This window comes from Zea mays, chromosome 1, assembly GCF_902167145.1.
Source record: "Zea mays cultivar B73 chromosome 1, Zm-B73-REFERENCE-NAM-5.0, whole genome shotgun sequence".
NCBI lineage: Eukaryota > Viridiplantae > Streptophyta > Magnoliopsida > Poales > Poaceae > Zea > Zea mays.
Window position 1 is genome coordinate 259,718,007 of NC_050096.1, and position 23,366 is coordinate 259,741,372.

Below are 23,366 nucleotides of genomic sequence, written 5' to 3' on the forward strand. Positions count from 1 at the left end.
CTGGTCTGGCGCACCGGACTGTCTGGTGTGCCACCGGACAGTGTCCGGTGCACCAGGGAGATCAACTCCGAACTTGCCACCTTCGGGTTTCTGAGATTGCCTCTCCGCTATAATTCACCGGACTGTCCGGTGTAGCACCGGACTGTCTGGTGTGCCAGCGGAGCAACGGCTAACTGCACCAACGGTCGTCTGCAGAAGTCTACAATGAACAGTGAACAGTGCAACTGCGCGCGCAGAGTCAGAGCAGGCGCCAGATGGCGCACCGGACAGTGAACAGGACCTGTCCGGTGCACCGCCAGACTGTCCGGTGGCCCCACATGTCAGAGCTCCAACGGTCGAACCCTAATGGTTGGGTGACGTGGCTGGCGCACCGGTAGGGGTGGGCATTTTAAAACCGAAACCCGAACCCGAACCGAACCCGAACCCGAATAGACCGAATTATCGGTCTATTCGGGTTTTCGGGTTCGGTTCCTATATGTGCTATATTTCGGGTTATGGGTTCGGGTTCGGTTCCTAAGCTTTAAAACCCGAATAGACCGAATAACCCGAAATATAAAAAACCTCTTAATATATGATGATATTATTATATGATTTATGAGTTTATTAGCTAAAAATTATGATATCATCTTAACGATAGTATATATATCTCAGTATGCTATTTTTTATAGTCACTTATTGTAATAATAGTACTTCCAATTAATTATAAATTGTATATATTTTAACAAAAGATAATAGTCTCTCTACTATTCGAGTCTATTCGGTGGACCGAATAGACCGAACCGAAATTGTGGGTCTATTCGGGTTCGGTTCCTAAAATTATTTTGGAAATTTCGGTTCTCATTTTTCATAACCCGAAATTTCAAAAACCTGAATAGACCGAACCGAATTACCCTAATAGACCGAATGCCCAGCCCTACGCACCGGACAGTGTCCGGTGGCGCACCGGACAGTGTCCGGTGGCGCACCGGACTGTCCGGTGCGCCCTTTGACAGCAGCCTTCCCCAACGGCCACTTTGGTGGTTGGGGCTATAAATACCCCCAACCACCAACACTTCAAAGCATCCAGGTTTTCAGCCAACACATTCAATACAAGAGCTAGTGCATTCAATACAAGACACAATTAGAGTGAATCAAAATCTCTCTAAGTCCCAACTCCACTCAAAACAATAGTGACTAGAAGAGAGAGTTTTGTCGTGTTCTTTTGAGCTCTTGCGCTTGGATCGCTTTTCTTCTTCTCCATTTCTTGTTCCTAAGATCTTTGTAATCAAAGCAAGAGACACCAATTGTGTGGTGATCCTTGTGGGGACTAAGTGTCCCAATTGATTGAGAAGAGAAGCTCACTCGGTCTAAGTGGCCGTTTAAGAGAGGGAAAGGGTTGAAAGAGACCCGATCTTTGTGACCACCTCAACGGGGAGTAGGTTTGCAAGAACCGAACCTCGGTAAAACAAATCACCGTGTCATCCACCTTATTTGCTTGTGATTTGTTTTTCGCCCTCTCTTTTGGACTCGACTTTATTTCTAACGCTAACCCCGGCTTGTAGTTGTGCTTAAACTTTATAAATTTCAGATTTGCCTATTCACCCCCTCTCTAGGCGACTTTCAAAAACCATATCAGAACCCAAAGAAAAGGAGATTGAGAGAGGGAAAATCAGAGCAAACACGCCAAACAACACAAGATCTTGAGCCACTACCAACCTAAGAGGATAGGGTCTCCATTTTTACAAGATTCGCAAGCTACAAGATCATATTACATGGATGTGTTGGGCACCAAATTGAGAGGGCGGACGGTCCCCGCGTGCGCAGAGCAGTTTAGGGTTCCGAGTTTTGTGCTACTGTTATTAGCTAGATTCGCGGAAATAGCTCGGAAATTAGTTTATAAAGGGATCAGCCCCCCTCCTCTATAAATAGAGAGGTATACGACCGATTTGTACGAACCTTCAATCAATATAATTTACATTTTATCCGAGGAGTAGTTCTAGTCTAGTTCTAGTTTAGCCTTCCAATCCCCAAATTCTTCGCTTCTGTTCGACTCTACGTCGATTAGAGGAGTCTAGGTCAGCCTGCCGAGCCTAGACATCACCTAGGATCTCTCCTCCCCGACGGGGTCCCTCCCGGGAGCGAGATCCAGGCGCCGCCGGCGATCTTCCGCCGCCCCTGCGCAAGCGCGGACCGTCCGGTCGTCAGGCAGGAACCCTAGCCTCGCGCCAGGCCGCGGACCATCCTCCCCTGTGCAGAGAGCACCGCCGCTGGTTCGTGTTGAGTGATTGGCGCCCTAAAAAGGTGTCAACATACTTTTTGTCGACTCCGCTGGGGAAAACACGTCTAGACCCATCAAATCGGCCCTCAATGGCCGGTTCAAGGGATAGTTCTGAAGTCTCTCCCAGCAACATTATAGAGCCGACTTGGGAAACCTTGCCGGCTGACGAACAGCTCCAGTTCGAGGAGCATAAGGAGCAGCTGATTCAAGAGGCGAGAGCAAAGTTTCTGGCCAACTTCAAGGTGGACAGGAACAATAAAGTCATCCGACAACGGGCGACGGATCTGGCTTCGCTCCGACCCACACCAGTTATCCCTAATGTAAGTAATATAAACAAGCTACAATCTCTTAAGAATTATGTAGATGAACAACGAGAACAAATGCAAAATATCATAGGGGGTATGCAAAACGATTATAGGAGACTAGTACGTGCATTTGATAAATCTAGTATAGCAAATTTTCCTTCGCACGAGGTTGAATTAGGGGGTAACACGCGTAATACATCGGCTATAGGTTGTCACGACCAATCACAACCCCTTTATGGGATGCCAATGGACACATACCCTGAGCAACCGCAAATCGGCGGTAAATCAGCCGATCTGCACATGTCCGGACCGTCCGCACGTGAGCGCGGACCGTCCGGGCCAGCAACAGCCGGGCCCATTTTTAATGAGCTACCAGACATGCACCCGAGCCACCACATATGGCACAAAATCTAAACTACCCAGTCGGACCGTCCGAATATAATCACGGACGGTCTGGGTACATGTCCGGACAGTCCGCGCATGAGTCTTTTGATGAGGATTGCTACCTGAATCCTCACATGTCCCAGCAACACTTCCCATCACACTATGCAATGCATCAGCCCATTAATACAAAACCAGAGCCCAGGAAAGCTGTCCGGCCCCGCTTAGAAGGCCAGAAAGGAACGACCAATCCTATGAGCCATATAGGGCAAACAGCAATGCACCACATAGATCAAACCAGTGGGGGGAGACAACACGCTAATATCCAGCCAACCCCACCTATGTTTGACCAGAGAGCCGGTGGTCTCGCACCGGCTGCCATCGATATAGTGAGGGAGGAAATAGCTGGGGCGTTCCGAGATAAGCTCGGAGTAAGCATGGTGCCTGGGGGGCAATCATATCGGAAACCTTATGACAGCCGATTTGATCACCACCCATACCCCCAGGGAACCAGGATACCCGAATTCGCAAAATTTTCGGGTGACCAAGGAAAAAACACGCCCGAACACATAGACCAGTTCTTAGCACAATTAGGAGAATTGGCCGACACAGAAGCATTGCGCATGCGTTTATTTTCATTATCTTTAACAGGAATCGTGTTCGCGTGGTACGCCACTTTACCTCCTAATTCTATTTCGTCATGGGGGAGTTAGAACAAAAATTCCATGACCATTTTTTCTCTGGTGACTATGAGTTAGATTTGGTAGACCTAGTGGCCCTGCGACAGGGGAAGGATGAATCGGTTAATGAATACATCCGGAGGTTCCGGGATACAAGAAACTGATGCTTCCAAATACACTTAGCAGAAAAACAGCTAGCAGGATTAGCCTTTAATGGACTGTGATATTATTTAAAAGAAAGATTAGAAGGCATCCAATTTTTCATGCTAGCACAATTACACCAGAGAGCTTTGGCCTGTGAAAGCCGAAGCAAAGAGACTGCCAAAACCATTCATCACAATGTCCACATAGTAGAGTGCGATCAAAGTATCTCGGACGACGAATCAACAGAGGTATACACTGCTAAAATGGTTTGGCCAAAGCAGGCCAAATCTTCGGCTTGTTCCTCCTTGCAGCCGGTTCAAAAGAAACGGCAAGAGGAGGTTAAATTTACATTTAATGTTGGTAAATGTGATAAAATATTTGATGAATTATTCAAAAATGGCAACATTAAAATAAATCACACTATTCCATTCGCCGACGAACTGAAACATCGTGCATACTGCAAGTGGCATAACTCATTTTCTCATGCCACTAATGATTGTAATGTATTCCGTCGATAGATTCAATCGGCCATTAACGAAGGACGATTGAAATTTCAGGAAATGCAAGTGGACACGGAGCCCTTTCCGATGAACATGATCGATTTTGAGGGCAAGAGGATCCTGGTTCGGCCAAACACAGCCGATAACGGCAAAGACAAAGAGATAATCATCGGCAATACAAGAGAGGCTGATGGCAATCATAAAATTTCTTGCAGGAAAGTGGTGGCCGAGAAGACTCCCGATGGAGGGGAGACTCTTAAGGTGACCATCACGACCCTCAGCGCTGGGGGGCAAACGCAGACCAAGGAATAGGAGCCCGTGCTGTGCATCTCGGACGGTCCGCCGCACAGGCGCAAACGGTCCGGGACCACGCCGGATGGTCCGGAGAATTCCAGCGGACGGTCTGATCATACTCAAGACCTACAACGACCGCGTACCTTCAAACCACGACGACCAAAGATAGGTATGTGGAAAACAAATACATTAAAAGTAGCTGGTCGGGTGGTCAAATCCGGCCCGACTTTCGATCAATTATTATCCAAATATGTGAAAAAGAAGGCCGGTCCCAGTGACCGACCAGCGAAGCGACCTCGCTCGCCCATTCGTGAGCAATGTCAGGTAAGACCGATTGGACCACCCCACCAATCGAAAGAAATGGAAGGTCATATTGTCCAATTGAGACCTAACATACCTACATGGACACCTCCACCCCCTTATCCACCTATGCCATATCCATACACATATTTACCTCCACCATATGTCCCAAATCAAATGTGGGGCATGCCACCATATCTATTTGGGATGCCACAGTACCCCGCTTGGGGGGCACCCCAAACATCTGTATTCAACAGGTTGGCATTTCCAGTACAAGGTCGATTGAGCGTCGCTCAATCCGGTCACCAGACACAGGCTCAACAAGATTGCCAGAGTACTTGGCCTCAAAGGCCGACCAATCCGGCAGGGGGGCATGTGTTAGAAATATGCCCTAGAGATAATCATAGAGATGAGCATATTTCTTTGTATCCATGATATATATATTGCTTAATTGAATATCCATGGAAGGCACCTTGTATTGATTAGCAATTATGTGAATTGTTTGTGAGATTCTTTACTTATATGGTTATTCTAAATGATGTCCCTAGTCAGAGTCGATGACTAGCACATGTATTAGTTGATGACTACATTTCACAAGTCATGAACATGGAGATGTTAAATTAATAATGTGGGCGCATGTATGACATGAGGCTGGACCGACCCAACGTGAGATATTGTAATATAGTTCTCTTCTTGCAACATGAATACTGTATCCTTAGACCTGAGATTGTCGCATGTTCTCAAGATGTGAATTGACTTACTTAGGGACTATCAAACGCTATCCCGTAACTGGGTAGTTATAAAGGTAGTTTTGGGTTTGTCAGGAAGCATGCTATGAGGCATGGTCAGTCAAGATGGAATTTGTCCCTCTCTTTGTGAGAGAGATATCTCTGGGCCCCTCGAGTGATTGGATCAAGAAATGCATGGCCGTGCTAGGGTTAAGAGTTAACCATTGAAAGGATTCCAATTCACAGTATCGAGAAAGAGAGGTCAGCTTAGAGCCAGACCAAATATCGTGAGACAAAGGGAACAGCATGTACGTAATGTCGCAATGGTTCGTCTGATATGATCTTTACGTACACATAGGAGTTGACATGTATTGCTAGAGGCCGCTGTCAATTATTAGACCAAGTAAGAGTACTCGGGCTATGTCTATTTGTACGTGAACCTATAGGGTCACACACTTAAGGGGAAGGAAGCCTAATTCGGATTAGATCCGAAATTAGACTGTGCTTTAGGGTTAATGATGGGCCTCGGCGTCAGAAGCCCACCATAACGCCTATATAATGAGGGGCGGGGGCGCGGTTAAGAATAACCTAATTCGCCACCTGCAAATCAGCAGCCGCCGCTCGCCTCTCGCCCTCGCCAAGCCGCCGTCGCGAACCTAGCAGTTCGGTACGCGGCGCTTCCTCCCTGTACATGTGGATACCTCGGAGGTGCTGCATCTGGAGCACTTGGACGAACCGTGCGAGGACGTGAAGGATGCCGGCGACTGCACGGCACTGCTCGACGCGTTCGTCTACATCGAGACGTCTTCCGCTGCTCTACGCGTCTAGTGGTAATTCCATGACCTATAACCGCAGTAGTTCTTGGTATTATAGGGATGAAAAATTTGTTTTGCGCTAGCGTAGCCTCCCCGTAATCCTTCAGCATGTGCCTGCAGCGACCGAAAGAACAATAAAAAAGGATATCATCAAAATAGGTACTACAGAGGTCATCATACAGGAAGATAATGAGGGGTCGATGATTTTTGGTGAATCGGCCAACACAACCAAAAAAGAAGATACGACTACCATCAAAACAGCCGATCCAAAATACTCCTTGCCTCGATGGTGCCCAGCGGGATTGACACGGTCCCAAAAGCGAAAATTACAACGCCGCCTAAGGGCAAAAGAGAACCAGGAAAAGGAGGCAGAAAAGATATTCAATGACACACATCCACAGTACCCGCCACCGCAAAAGAAATGGAGACCAAAGGCCATTGAGGAAAAGCAAATGGCCACAAAAATAGAAAATAAAACAGCACTTGTATAGCACCTTGCAGGTATGGCAGACATCCCAGCTAAAAAAGCTGGACCATCTACACCAGGCGCCGACCGTCTGACCCTTGAGTCCGGACCGTTCGCAGCACACCAGGATGCCTCCGACGATGTGCCAACACCAATGGAGGAGGATGACCTACTGGGAGAAGACCTGGTCGACTACGAAGCTTCTCCAGAGCGCCTAGGTATGGATGTAAATGTTATTACATTTTCCGCTGATTGTACTATTGTCGGCGACGATGAACCTGTTGTTGCCCAGTTTGATTTTGGTCCTAAAGAAGCCGCCTTTACTAAACCAAAGGAATCGGTAAATCATTTAAAACCGCTCTTCGTGCGCGGTCACATTGATGGAATACCGATTGCTAAAATGTTGGTAGATGGAGGGGCGGCTGTAAATCTAATACCTTATTCATTGTACAGAAAATTAGGTAAACAAGATGACGAACTTGTCAAGACCAACATGACCCTCAGCGGTGTTGGAACTGATAGTTCGATCAAAGCCAGGGGAGTCACGTCCGTTGAATTAACCATCGGGACTAAGACCCTTGCTGCTGCATTCTTCGTCGCTGATGTAGAAGAAAATTATAGTCTAATCCTAGGCAGATATTAGATTCATGCCAACCAATGTATACCTTCTACATTACATCAAATGTTAATACAATGGGTAGGCGATGATATAGAACAAGGATGTATCGGCCTGTATCGCTGTGGCAGATGCCCCTGTACTCTGGACTTATGAGACTTCTACATGTCTCACATGAGTAGATTTTTCTGATTATCAGTTCATAAGTATAGATAAGAAGGGTTTCATTCCTGTAATGATAGAGCCGATGGAGAATCGGCTAAATCCCAAATAAAGTTTAGTCCTTGGTCACGGACAGTTTGGCTTCTAAGGCCGGATGGTCTGGTCTTTCACAAAATAGTTCGGACTTTAAGACCGAACATCTACCACAGCGTAAAGACAGTGTTACGAATAATCTGGCCCCCGAGACTGGAGAGTCCGCCATCACACAAAGATCATCTGATTCCTCTGTGGTAGACATGATAGAGGAATTCAGAGATCTTGATAAACTAGGACAGGGGTTTACATTGGCCGATCCTTTGGAGGAGATTGACATAGGAGATGGTAAAACTCCAAGGCCGACTTTTGTAAACAAAACCCTGGAGACCGATCCTAGAAATGAAATGATCGGTCTATTGAAAGAATATTCGAATTGCTTTGCTTGGAATTACACTGAGATGTCGGGATTAAGCCGAGAGATCGTAGAGCATCGACTGCCCATTAAGTATAGTTTCAGACCTTTCAAGCATAAAGCTAGAACATTTCGTCCAGACCTTCTCCCACGAATCAAGGACGAAATCCACCGGCTGCTAGAAGCTGATTTTGTTAGACCTTGCAGATATGCAGAGTGGGTCTCCAATATTGTGCCGGTGGAGAAGGAGTCAGGTAAACTTAGAGTATGCATTGATTTTCGCAATTTAAATAGAGCAACTCCTAAAGATGAGTATCCCATGCCCATAGCCGACATGTTAATCAATAATGCATCAGGGAATAGAATTATTAGCTTTCTTGATGGTAATGCCGAATATAATCAGTTTTTCATGGCCGAAGAAGATGCGTCTAAAATGGCTTTTATATGTCCAGGCTTCATTGGTTTATTTGAATAGGTTGTCATGACATTTGGTCTGAAAATGCTGGTGCTACTTATCAGAGGGCTATGAATTTGATCTTCCATGAGCTGTTGGGAAACACTGTGGAAGTCTACATTGATGATATTGTAGTCAAATCGGCTGAGTTTAGTTCTCATGTAGCTGATTTGCGCAAAGCCTTTGATAAAATGCGTCAGTATGGTTTGAAAATGAACCCATGTTAATGTGCTTTTGGAGTGTCGGCTGGTAAGTTTTTAGGATTTGTCATCCATAAACATGGTATAGAGATAGAACCTGACCGAATTAAGTCTATTCAGAATGTGGGACCTCCGACCTGTAAGGTCGAAGTGCAAAAGTTTCTCGGCAAGGTGAATTAATTATGAAGGTTTATTTCTAACCTAGCTGGGAAGATTGATGCCTTCACCCCTATCCTTCGGCTTAAGAATGATGCCGAATTCGCTTGGGGGCAGAGCAGCAGGAAGCATTTGATCTCATTAAAAAATACTTGTCTTCGGCTCCTGTATTAAAAGCACCACGAGCAGGAGTACCATTCCGATTATACATTGCAGCTGAAGATAAGGTCATTGGGGCTGTTCTGACACAAGAAACCGAGGGAAAGGAGCATGTGGTGACATATCTAAGTCGGAGGTTGGTGGATGCTGAAACGAGGTACACTTTTATTGAGAAGTTATGCTTATGCTTGTTTTATGCACGCACCAAGTGTAGATGTTATTTACTGTCTAGTCATTGCATTATTTTTGGTCAAGCCGATGTGATTAAATACATATTGCATAACCCAATTATGAGTGGTAGAATTGGTAAGTGGGCTTATGCACTCATAGAATATGACTTGGCCTATGAACCATTGAAATCTATGAGAGGCCAGGTCGTAGCGGATTTTATTGTAGAACATCGGATTAATGATACTCATAAACTAGACATGTCATACCTCATTATTACTCCTTGGACTTTATATTTTGATGGATCCGTTTGCAATAAAGGGCAAGGGATTGACATTGTGCTTGTTTCACCAAGTAATGTCTCCTTCGACTTCTCTAGCCGATTGAAAATTTATTGCACTAACAATCAAGCCGGATATGAAGCCCTTTTGTTTGGCTTGGAACTTTTAAATTGTATAGGAGTAAAACATGTGAAGGCATTTGGTGATTCTCAGTTGGTCGTCCAACAGGTGTTAGAAGAATATCAATGTTTTGATGGTACTCTAAATAGTTACCTTGAAAAATGTTGGGGCATAATTCATTCTTTTGACGAATTCAGTATTCGGCGTATCTCTAGAGTTGAGAATCATAGAGCTAACAATTTGGCACAAGATGCATCAGGTTATCGGATAAAGCAAGGGAGATTTCACAACACTGAAAATCTGATAACCAGTGCAGGGCCAATTCCCCAGGTTGCGGACCGTCCGAGCAAAGACTCCGGACCGTCTGGGGTTACTAGGAAAGTTCTCCTAATTGATTCGGCTCATAATGAAGCCGATACAAGTGATTGGAGGACGCCCATAACTAATTATTTATGAAATCCCAATATCAGGACAGAAAAGAACATTCGACGCACACCTTTCAAGTATGTTTTGATGACAGATGAACTCTACCGCCGAACAGTCAACGACGTCCTGCTAAAGTGCTTGGGCCCAGATGATGCTATACTAGCCATGGCCGAAGTACATGAAGGAATTTGTGGTACCCATCAATCGGCTCCAAAAATGAAGTGGTTTTTGCGAAGGTCTGGTTTTTATTGGCCTAATATGATAGCTGATTGTTTCAAGTACTGCAAAGGATGCCAAGTGTGTCAAAAATTCGGTGATCTACAGTTGGTCTCTGCAGTCAAATTACATCCTATCATCAAGCCTTGGCCTTTTAGAGGATGAGGATTAGACTTTATAGGAGAAATTCATCCTTCATCATCAAAGGGGCATCAGTTCGTGTTAGTTGCCACTGACTACTTTACCAAATGGACTGAAGTCGTTGCTCTAAAGAACATGACACACAAGGAGGTAATTGAGTTCATAACTGAGCATATTATTCATGGATTCGACATTCCCCAGACCTTGACTACAGATCAAGGAACTTCTTTTATGTCAAAGGAGGTACGTGAATTTGCTGAATTATATAGAATTAAGTTGCTTAATTCATCTCCATATTATGCTCAGGCCAATGGACAGACCGAGTCTAGTAATAGGACATTGATTAACTTGATAAAAAAGAAGATATTCGATAATCCTAAGCATTGGCATAAGATTTTGTCCGAAGCTTTATGGGCTCACAGAATATCTAAACATAGTGCTACTAAAGTATCTTCTTTTGAGCTTGTCTATGGGCAGGAAGCAGTGTTGCCTGTGGAAATAAGTTTGAATGCTGTCAGGTTCGCCAGACAGAATGATCTAACCGTCATTGATTATTATAATTCAATGATGGATAATATTGATGAGGTGACCGACAAGAGGGTGATAGCTTTGGGAGCAATAGAAAAGGACAAGATCATGGTAGCCAGGGCCTACAACAAGAAGGTCAAAGCAAAGTCATTTCAAGTAGGGGACCTGGTGTAGAAGACCATCCTACCTTTAAGGAATAAAGATCGAAAGTTTGGGAAATGGTCGCCAAGATGGGAGGGTCCTTATAAAGTAAAACAGGTAATGTCTGGTAACGTCTATTTACTACAAACATTACAAGGCAAGGATTTGCCCAACGCTTTGAATGGGCGTTTCTCAAGCAGTACCATCCTAGTATGTGGCAAGATGCTTAAGAAAACCGATGTAATCACATCGTGTTAAGATGCTTTTGGTTTGCTCAGCTCCACCAAAAGGCAGGCGGCATATGTTGGGCACCAAATTGAGAGGGCGGACGGTCCGGCCCCGAGGCCGGACGGTCCGCGTCTGTGGGCCGGGCGGTCCGCGCGTGCGCAGAGCAGTTTAGGGTTCCGAGTTTTGTGCTACGGTTGTTAGCTAGATTCGCGGAAATAGCTCGGAAATTAGTTTGTAAAGGGTCCAGCCCCCCTCCTCTATAAATAGAGAGGTATACGGCCGATTTGTAATGATCAATCGAACCTTTAATCAATACAATTTACATTTTATGCTAGGAGTAGTTCTAGTTTAGCCTTCCAATCCACAAATTCTTCGCTTCTCTTCGACTCTACGTCGATTAGAGGAGTCTAGGTCGGCCTGCCGAGCCTAGACATCACCTAGGATCTCTCCTCCCCGATGGGGTCCCTCCCGGGAGCGAGATCCAGGCGCCGCCAGCGATCTTCCGTCGCCCCTGCGCACGCGCGGACCGTCCGGCCCCAGGGCGCGGACCGTCTGGCCATTAGGCAGGAACCCTAGCCTCGCGCTAGGCCGCGGACCGTCCGGCCCCTGGCCGCGGACCGTCCGTCCCTATACAGAGAGCACCGCCGCTGGTTCGTGTTGAGTGATTGGCGTCCTAAAAAGGTGTCAACAGGATGAAAGATTTCTTCAGCGACTAGCTCATCTCTATGGATCTCACTCGATATGCTAGATGGAGGGAGAAAACTAATAAGGATGAAAATAAATGAAGTGTAGGAGATATCAGATCCATTGGATTAGCGTCCATTTTTTTAGTCTGGTTTTTTAGACGGTTGGGTCTCACTCGATATGCTAGATGGATCTCACTCGATATGAGACCGGTTTTCTTAGTCCATCAATCCAAGTTTAAGTGTTCGTCCTTCACCACTCCTTGTTTGGCACATACCCTCTTGACCTTCATCTTTGATGTTGACCATCGTTTTTGTGTTGTAGATCTACGCATCACAAACCAAGAGACATATTGCACACATCATAAGTCGCGATAAGGTTAATCCACAAACTCAATCAAAACCGATCATTTTCTCGCAATCACACATCTGTCTTGAATCCCATGAACCAATATCAACCACATATATATCCGGATACTCACCTTTCTCTTTTAATACTACCTTCGTCAATACAACAGCAGTTCTAATGGAACGCGCCACCCTTGAATGCCTGGACAACCATGAAGAAGTAGCTACTAGTTAATCCTTCAATAACTGCTACCAGGTCAATTCGGTTCAATTTTTACAATACCGATATGACATCAAAGTCACACCACACCACCATCGCCCCGGCCGTCGGCATCGCTGTTAATTAAACAAACATTCCGATAGCGAGCGGCGAATCTAAAGCTGGATTTTCCATCCATTGGCGATCGCCATCTGATGAAACGGATGGCCTACGCAGAGTAGTTTATGATGGATCTGGGAATTCTTATACCGGATTGTCACCGTCAGGGGTGCTAAACTACTGCTGTTGTCTCTACCCAGCCTGGGCCATGCCCCATTCTCATCCGTTGGTTTGGTCCTTGGTTTTACAAAGGGAGCATATACCTGAAGAATATGTGATAGAATAATTCAGGTACTTAGCTGTAGTGCTGCTGCCTCTAGTTGCCGATCGATAGCTACGTGATCGATGATTGTGTTGGGACTTGGGACCCCCGATAGTAGGTATAGGATGATGATTGCTAACCTGAATTTAAGCGCCCAGATTTCTACTGCATTGTTTCTTGAAGTACTCCAGTGTTTTGGACAGGGATGAACATGAGGCCTGCGTAGAGAGACGGCAAGAGTCTGTGTGGACGAGGGCACCCAGAGCATGTTCTTCAGTAATAATTGCGGCACTGCCACTGCATTGCGAATCTCCTCAGCCATTTGAACATTTTGTTTTTGCAAAACTAGGCATGTCATATACAGAGTATATCACATCTTGGTGGCACAAGATCTTCCACTGGTTTCAGAACGGATGAATAAATTATTGTTTCATTTCATTTGTTGATCCCACCCCACATGCAACAGATCATACGAGAGAGAGAGAAAAAAAAACAGAATTGGATGCCGTCTGTTAATTAAAACTTATATAATTTTCTATACACACGCACACACACAGACAAGCCTGACACTGAAAAGATCTCACTCCCGAAATATTCTCCAAAGATTATTAGCAGAAGCACATATGCGTGCCGCTGTCGCTGTATAGTGCCGCCCTTTGAACTAGAAAACACGTAATAATGCAATCCTACGCCAGCAGATTTTTCCATTCAGGCAATGTCAGGCTGTTCGCTCGATCCATTCTCTGACAAGAGGCTATCTCCCTTCTGCTTGGGAACCTCCAACGAAACATTTCAACATGTTCGTTGGGGACTCTTGCTGCTGCTGCTGGCAACTTTGGAAGCGTCGAAATGCTGTGATCTTCACAAACGAGGTCAGAAAGGGAGATTGAACTGTGCCCGTAAAGGACACGGACGTAGCTATCGTTTGGCAGGGTGCAGTTTTGGATTCGGCAAGTTAAGGCCAAACAAACACTGCACCATTCCTCCTCCTACTGTAATTTCTACTGTCAAAACATGAATCGCAGCGGGCCGCAGCCGAGGGGCCAAAACAGATACAAATTCAGGTGGGTGAAAATCCACCCAAATAATGCAAATCCTAAATATATATACCAAGAAGCTGCAGTGACGTTCATAAATAGGAAAGCCAACAGCTCAAACCCCCTTTGGCTTTTGCCGCAGGAGGCTGCAGAGATCCTGTTCGTGTACAGTACAGGTGTTTGATTGGGGGGAGAGGATGTGTTCCTTTCTCGCTAGTGGCTCCTCGGGGATCAAATCATCAAGTCTGTTTCTTGTTCCACCTCCACTGGCTAAAATTTGTTTGTGTCACAGTCTCGCCATTTTCTGATCTTATAAACATCTCGAAGAATTATTTAATAGAGAAGTTGCAATAATTAGGCATGGAAGGCAATTCAGTAAACGCATGTGCTGAGTTTAGAGAAACAAACCCGAGCTACATATTCCCGTCAATTCTCATCCTGACATGTGGTGGGGCAATAGGAGGAAAGAATCGTGGGAGTCGGGAGCAATCATGCGTGCGTGACGCTAAACTACACGTAAGAAAGATGCTCGGTTCTCTTAATTTTTATTGAAGAGTATCTCAGTAGCCTCCAGTTCAACGTGATATTGGAAGCCACCGGACCCTGGATGCTGAAAATTGTTTGATACTATCAATAATGGCAGAAGATACACATGCTGTATATGTATAGTTATGACCTTGTCCATTATGTTTATTTCTATGTCAAATGTTAATGTCAACACTGATGGTTATGTTATGTATAGAGAACCTCTATTAACAACAGCATTGAAGAAAAATATAATGCTCCATCTATTCCCAAATAAAATTCGTTTAACCTTTTTAGTTGATTCATACAATAATTAATATATTTGTTTTACATATATATCTAGATTCATCGATATCTATTTGAATATGGACATAAAAATCAAAAGCTAAAATGATTAATATTTTTGTAACGGAGCGAGTAATAAATAGCTCCAATGATGCGTTGACATGCCTTCGTTTTTTTAGTTGTCTCTGTACTAGTACATTTAAGTGCATGGTGCATAACACGGAATCCCCATGTTAAACAGATCGGTTTCCTAAAATATATGAAAATGATAGCATTGCATGGTCTAGTGGTCAGTATTTTTTTTGGTGAAATGTAAGTTATTTCCTGGAGAAAATAAAGTAGAGATGTCGTGAATGAATCATGTGAACTCACTGTCTTTCACTTTCGGACTTGTCCATTGAAATTGATCCCATAAACCCTAGTTTACTAATTCAAATGAAATATGTGTGTGTATGTGTGAAGGATCTCTATGCGGTACGCAACTGGTTTTGTATATATATGGCAGCACTTACATGTTTAAATACTTGCAATATGTGAATATCATAGAAGAACAGCTAAAGTAAAATATGAGCGCACAGTAAGATTTTCTAGTATACACAAATTAAGTAACTTTATCAGCTGTACTTTTTAAGTTTATATTTCTACTGACGATTAAACTATATAAAAGGCCAGTACAAAAATTTATAGATGTTCATGTTCTTAGCAACCACGCACGATTTTTGGCTTTTTCTTTTAACTTCTGATTTTGAAGGTCAGAATTCTATATGTGCATATATTCGCGTACCAATACTTCATGTGCACCGGTTATTATCTCTAATACCTTAGCATATTGCTGGTTCATTAGTATAAGCAAACTAGCTAGACTGGATCTGCTGTGCACACTACTATAACAGTTCAGACTTTTATAGATAGGCACTACTATTCCTCTTCCATGAGGAGACTACTCGATCGGATAAATAATCTACGCTCAGTTAAGATAAGGCCCTGTTTGTTTCAACTTATAGATTATATAATCTATATTATAATTTAGATTATATAATCTGGATTATTTGCTCTGGATTAAATAAGCTAGGTGCTACTGTTTGTTAGCTCAGATTATTTGGACTCGGCTTATTATTCATATGCATACAAATACAATAATACCCTTGATTGTTTTAATTGTCTGGTGGGTGAGAACGCTTATAGATAGGTGGATGACAATTGGAAGTAATTTTAATCAACTTGCCATGGGTAGTGGGTCTTTCATAAAAAATAAGCTGAAATAAGCACCCTTTGATGAGCTTATAGGATTATCATAATCTCAAGTGCTAGATTATATAATCTTATCAGATAAGTTGTTTGTTTGTTTCCTCACTAGCTTATTTACATTGGATTATATAATCTATATAGATTATAATCTCAAACAAACATGGCCTAAGTTGGCATAAATCGATTATCTACTAATAGGCAAAGTTTTTCCTGGTGCAGCAGACCGACTGTGCATGCATGTTTTGAAACTAACGCAAACACGTACAGTCGTACACTGGTTCGGTCGAACCGAAAGCAGAGACTTGCTTTTTTTAGTTGATTTACTACTCTTGGTCCAAAAGGAATATGTGCGTTCAACTCTTTGAATTGATCGAAACGAATTAATTAGTATCCCCTAACTATGAAAATAATATGACCGAGATAATTTTGGTTGAAATGCAAGATGCCATACACATATGCCTGTGAAATGCTAGCTGGAGTTCAAAAGCAGATTGCGACGCGCAAAAAAAGGACACACAACAAGAGGATGATTTACTTCACTTTGAAGTGAAGTCTCTCAAAGCGGAGAGAAGAAGATATACATGCACACTAGCCAACGCAGCATTGATCCATATAGATATATAGTAGCGCTCGAATCGAACTAGAGAATAGCGATGTTGAAACTAGACCTGGCAAAAATATCTATCGTCTCCCACATGCATCGTCAATTAATTTTAGGTGGTGTTTGATTGCACTAGAACTAATAGTTAATTAATAGTTAATGATTACATTAAAAACGTCCTAGCTAATGGTTCAACTATTAACTATTTTTTTTTGTAAATTAGTTAATAATAAGCTAGTTATTTGTTAGCTAACTAATTTCATTAGTAATTTTTAGTCGACTAATAATTCAAAATGAGGTGGTGCATCACTGGTTCATTTATCAAGTTTGGTGGAATGATCTCATTTCTCATATTAGTATTAACCAACTAAGAGCAATGAGGTGGACTTATTTCATTCCACAAACCAAACGAAAAAAGTGAGAAGTGAGAAGATGATATGGACTAGCTCGTTCCTTAAAACAAACACCCTATAAATATCGAATTCATCGTTTAGATTAATGTTTTTTTAAACTATATATATAAATACTCCTGTGGAGAGCATGGGTTCATTTGTTTGCAATACATGCATTATGCATAGTGGGGTTAGATGGGCGAATGCGATTCGATCGTTTGATTAGTCTCAGGCTCTCTCATATGTAGCAGCTAGTGCGAGATCTTCTGGCTGTGTTACTTTGCATGTCACATGTTCATGGTTCAGTTCGCCCTTTCCGGTATCCCAAAGGTTACTTGCACTGCGCTAGCTGCTGTTGTTTAAGACTTTGCATGAAACAAGTGCATCCTTCGTTTTAGAAAAGAAAAACTAATTAAAATAAAAGGCTGTATCTCCAGTATGATCGGCACAGGTGAAAAGCTTCGGCTTTCAGCGCGTATTTTGGACGGACGTGTAGATTTGCATCTCCTTGACGAGAAGCTTGCACTAGCCCAAAGCTTGCACTTGCGCATGTTCGAGAGAGAAAAAAAATCCGATCCGTGTATAGATCTCTTTCTGGAGGAGGTGTGTCGGTTGGAATAATATATATATCTTCTACAAATAAAAGGCCTCTCGCACATTATTTTCTGTTTACACAAGTTTGTAAAAGGTTCCTCATGAACATTTATACATGCTTAAACAAGCTAATAAACACGGTGTTTTTCTCCCCCTTTTTTTCCCCAGGATTCTTTGGAGATAGGGGCCTTTGGAGATTAGAAAAAACATCTAGAGCGTCGTCGTCGGCACCGATGCAATGAGGGTCTCTGCTTCCTCTTTGATTCATACGCAGAAAGTGTTTCATGCTCCTCTGTATATGTTGAAAGTATTGTTGATAAGGCTCATTCTTAATGCGGTGTGCTCTTTTTTTTTTAAAAAAAGAATAGATTAGATCATGTAAAATTTTTGTATAGAAAATAATATTTTATGGTTGAGTGGGGTATATGTAGATAATTTAGGGGTAACCACTGCGGGGAAAACAAAAGTAGGGGGTAGAATCTGGACAGGCTGGGATCTAGGAATCTCCCGTCCCCGCTCATGCATCCAATCAGTGAAAAAGCGGCATGCATTGTACCGCACGTGTCTGTGCATACAACCAATCAGGGGTTTGCACGCATGCGGAGGACATGGACGCGGGTAGCAGGGAAACCAATCATGCGAAATAGGTTTTTGCAGGTGCATGTGCGTATATAACCACCCGCGCGCAGGAGTAGGGATGCGTATAATAGATAGAATGATGAAGATATATCTGCGTAGGCTCGGTGATGTTTGTACGATGGATGAATTGAAGGCGGCATTTCCCACTTGCCTGCGCTACGTACCGACGGTGTGCTGCGGGGCGACTGGCGAGAAGGAAGGGGACAGACACGCACGGCATGTCGGCATCCAGCTGCTGGTGCGCACCCAACGCAGGCAACCGACGGAGGAAAAACGAAAAAGGAAACCAGCCAGGCTCGCGACGCTGCTGCTGCTGCTGGGCGGGCGCTCTGCTAGCCGTTGGTTGGCACGACAGATAATGATAGATGGATCCAATCCAACGCACCACCCCGTCCGTGTCACGACGGCGGATCGGAAGCCAGAAAGCAAGGGGCTGCTGCTGGCTCTGGCTGGTCCATCAGTCATCACGTATACGCGTATCGACCAGCCGCCTATGCGCGCGCAGGCAGTGCAAGAATGAACGAACGTTCCCAAGTGCAGGTGACCCGTGACCGTAGGCGTGAACCACCGGTCTAACTAGTCAAGTACTAGCTACCAGGTAGTTTGCCATATGTATCTGAGATAGTGTATGGCGCCCGAGGCGAGACGTTTTTATCTACGTACTGTACTCCACACTTGGCGCTATCCTGGATGTTCCTGTTGCCGCCGGGGACGGGAACAACACCGTAGCGCCTAGCGCGGGTGCGGGCGCGGGTGGTGACATCTGATGTACGCCACCGGGCTCCGGAGCGCGACGGCCAGGCAGCCCCGGCGCCACACGCGGCGCGCTAGCTAGATTTTCTTTCCCCGAAAAAGCTGGACGGGGACCTCGCCCTCGCCGCGCTGGTTCCGTTCCGTTCCGCCCCGCGGATATTTTGCGTGGAGCCTCCCCACCCCGCGGCGACCCCAGCGGGCAGCGGCTCCTTTCCGCGTCCGCCGCCGCACCCGCGTCTCGGTCTACGGTCTCTCGTCACGTCTCGCTCTCGCACCTCACCTGCGCACGGCGCCACCACAGGATGCTCTGTCTCCCTCTCTCCCACTCCCAGCTTTTGTGAGGCCAGAGCAACGTCCAGGAACCTCTGGTGCGTGGGAGAATCGGACGCCGCGTCCTGCCTCTCCCAAGCTCCAAAGGGCGGGCACTTGACACGTACTGGCAGTAGGCTCTCTACCCGATCATCAGAAACGCCAGCAAACAGATCAGCTCCCCCGCGCCGCGCTGCGCTGGAGAGCTGGAGGAGGAGAGCAAGAGAAAAAAAAAATCTCAGGTTCCGCCCGCCGTGGCAACTGGCAACCGAGTTCCTTGTCCTTTTTCCGAGTTCGTGTTGAACTCAATTCTCAGAGCCTGGTTCACACGCTTGAAGATAGTATCTTACACAATTCTACCTTGCAAAAAATGTTTAAGGGTTAGTTTGGGACATAATTTTCTTAAGATTTGTTTATTTTTCCAAAAGAAATTAGCTCATTTTTCTGGGTAAAATAGAAAATTTCTTAAAAAAATGGAGTTCACAAATTAGCCCTAAATATTCAGGGATTTCCACATCTGTTACATAACTCCCATAGCATCGCTACAAATTTCAGAGGAAAAAAGGAGACCATGTCCATGTATCTTCTCCAAAAACAACCATTAAAGTTCAGAGGAAAAAAGGAGGAGATTTTTTTTTTCTTTTTTGGCGAGGAGGGGGGAACAAAAAGAAATATCGTCTTGTGAGCTGCTGGCCTTGGTATTAAAAATCTGGAGACCATGAATATTGGCCTTCTGTGCAAGTGGTGGTGGAAAATATCCAAAACTCTGACTCCCCCATCCGGGAAAAATTGACTAAGGTGAGGGATTATTTTTTTTAGATAATGTAGGTAAGGAATTATTATCTTAAGGGCATGATCATTGTTACTAAATCCGGATACAAAACTGCCTTCTCGACTGATAATTGGCTAGATAGGGAGCCCATGAACATTACTCACCCAGATCTTTATGAAATATGTGATGAAAAAGGATATCTCGGTTAAGAATGCCAAAGAAGAAAAAAAACTAGCAGCTAAAATTCACAATGTTGATGAATTATGACTTATGAGAATCAATTAACTGGGATAACCTCTTTACGGAGTTCAAAGATACTTCTCAACCTTTTCATGTCTTGGTTCAAATATAAACCTTCCAAATACAATAAGGCCTTGTTTGTTTACTCTATAGACTATGTAATCCAGTTTAATTAAGTTAAAAGACAAACAAACAACATATATTATTAGGTGGATTATACAATCTATAGCTAGATTATGATAATTCATAAGCAGATCATTATATAATTCATAAGCTAGATTATATATTCGGGAAGAAAACAAGCAGGGTTTAAGAGTGTGTTTGTTTGGGATTATAATCTGCCTAGATTATATAATCTAATAAACTATAGTTCAAAAAAATTTGGGTTATAATAGCATATAGCCCGTGCTAACGTCACGATCTCGCGAACGAGGGTAAATATGTTCACGGCGGCGGCGCAAGTGAGGGAAGGGAGCAGCACTGGACAAGGACGCAGGATTATAATTTGTAGTGATAATCTAGCTAGATTATAATCTCAAACAAACATTCCTGATTCTTGAATGAAAATGTAGCGGTAGTGCCAGTAGGGTCATGGATCTAAATGACGTGATCACTGTGATCATATCTTGCAGCTATAAATACAAAATGCCAATGACAGGAACCAGAGGAGGCACGAGAGCGCCATACATACACAAACAGCGTACAAGACTCAACCACTCCCTCCTTGTTTGTTTATATACCTTGGCACCACCAAGGCAGCACCCTGTAAACTAACTACCAAAGCCGAAGAAGGCGGCTTGCCCTGCCCGTCGCCTTGGTGCCGCGCGCGCCATGGCCAAGAGCAAGTCGTCCGCCAAGGCCGGCCCCCCGCTCCTCGGCAAGTACGAGCTCGGCCACCTCCTCGGCCGGGGCAACTTCGCCAAGGTATACCACGCGCGCTGTCTCGGCGGAGGCGACCCCGTGGCCGTGAAGGTGCTGGACAAGGCCGGGTTGGCCGCCACGGGCATGGCGTCGCGTCTCCTGCGCGAGGTGTCCGCCATGCGCCGCCTGAGCCACCCCAACGTGCTCCGCCTCCACGAGGTGCTGGCGACGCGCTCCAAGGTGTACCTCGTGATGGAGCTGGCCCCGGGCGGGGACCTCCTGACCCGGCTGGCGTCGCTGCCGTCGCGCAGGCTCCCCGAGCACGCGGCGCGGCGCGTGTTCCTCCAGCTGGCGTCGGCGCTCATCTACAGCCACGCGCGCGGGGTGTTCCACCGCGACGTGAAGCCGCAGAACGTGCTGCTGGACGCCGAGGGCAACCTCAAGGTGTCCGACTTCGGCCTCGCGGCGCTCCCGGACTCGGTCCGCGACGACGGGCGCCTGCACACGGCGTGCGGCACCCCGGCGTTCGCGGCGCCCGAGGTGCTCCGGCGCAGGGCCTACGACGGCGCCAAGGCGGACGCGTGGTCCTGCGGGGTCATCCTCTTCGTCCTCCTCGCGGGCCACCTCCCCTTCGACGACGCCAACATCGCCGACATGTGCCGCAGGGCGCACCGCCGGGAGTACACGGTCCCGCGGTGGGTGTCGCAGCCGGCGCGCCGCCTCGTGGCGCGCCTGCTGGACCCGAACCCGGCGACGCGCCTCGCCGTCGCGGAGCTCGCCGGCCACCCCTGGTTCAAGCGCTCGCTCAGCGTGGACTCCCAGCTCGGCGGCCTCCTGGACGGCCAGGCGGAGCGCGAGCTGGCGTTCCAGGCCCCGCCGGCGTTGAACGCCTTCGACATCATCTCCATGTCCCCCGGGCTGGACCTGTCGGGCCTGTTCGGCGAGGGCAGGCGCCGCCGCGAGAAGCGGTTCATGACGACGGCGTCCCCGGAGCGGGCGGTGGAGCGGCTCGCGCAGGCCGGCGCGAGGCTCGGCTACTTCATTGTGGGGAAGAAGGGGGCCGAGCGCCTGCCGCTGGGCGTCCTGCCGGGCCTCGTGGCCATGTCGATGGAGATGTCGGAGGTGTCGCCGGAGCTGATGCTGGTGGAGCTGAGGCTGGAGGGCGGCCACGGCGACGAGGACGAGGCGTTCGGGTGGGAGGAGCTCCGGGTTGAGCTGGGGGACGTGGTAACAGCATGGCACGTGAGTGAAGAAGGTTAAAAATTCGCAAGAGGAAATGCGAGAACGATTTCGCAGGTGTATCAGTGTAGCATGTATAGCCGTATAGCAAGTGCGCATCTCATCTCGTGTACGTGAAATTAGTTGGTTAGGACGAACAGCAGCGTGTGATGTTGGGGATTAACTAGACTGGTAGTTTCAATCAAATGTGTGATGTTTGGGATTATTTGTCAAATTAGTACGTATACTAAAGACCTTACTAGGTACCTCGCGTGATTGTTGTTCAAGTGTACTAGCTACCAAGCTAGTGACAAGAATGTTGCAAGGATATACCAGAGGAAACTGTTTCAAAGAATGAGCTTAACTTGAACTGATTGCAGCATTAAAACAGTTTCCTTGTCCAGTCGTCGAATGGAGCTCTCCAAACTTGACTGCACATTCCCATTGTTGCATGGACTCGTGGTCTTCCTTCCCTGACAGCGGCTGCCAAACCGCCGCAGCGACGCCGTCCGAATGATGCAGCTAGCTGCGTGCCTGCACCCACCCAGATCCAGCAAAATACATGCTGCCTCCGAGATCCTCCCATGAGGGCGTGGCAAATTCTTTCTTGTCTATGTGCTTTGGGCCGGGGTGGGGGTGGCAAATGCATCTATCTATATGCGGTCAACCGTTTAAGTCCATCCAATTAAGGTTCAGGTTCAAGGTGCTGTCCAACTCGATGTCACCTGCTCCTTCATCAGGTTGATGAAGAATATATATAATACCATCCCAATTATGGTTGGCGAATTGAAGAAGAACCATAGCGCAAAAGGTTGACAGGCATGTCTACTAGCATTACAGCGAAGATTCATGGTGCAAGTCGTAGTCGGTTTACAGGCAACGCCCTCCAGCAGCAGGGACTAAAATGGCCATGGCGTGCGTGATCAGATGGATGGCGAACGGAGAAATTTAAAACGGAGACCACAT

General features: G+C 45.9%; 1 protein-coding gene across 1 annotated transcript; it reads left to right on the plus strand.

Annotated features, from left to right (window-relative positions):
* The first annotated feature begins 21,003 nt into the window (after positions 1-21,003).
* On the plus strand, positions 21,004-22,752 carry LOC100285495 (CBL-interacting serine/threonine-protein kinase 15). Its single transcript, NM_001158387.2, has one exon. The coding sequence runs from the start codon at positions 21,153-21,155 to the stop codon at positions 22,440-22,442; it is 1,290 nt and encodes a 429-aa protein (NP_001151859.2). The 5' UTR covers positions 21,004-21,152; the 3' UTR covers positions 22,443-22,752.
* The last annotated feature ends 614 nt before the right edge of the window (positions 22,753-23,366 follow it).

Bases quoted from the DNA above. Each gene is read 5' to 3' on its own strand.
- LOC100285495 (NM_001158387.2), top strand. From the start codon at position 21,153: ATGGCCAAGAGCAAGTCGTCCGCCAAGGCCGGCCCCCCGCTCCTCGGC.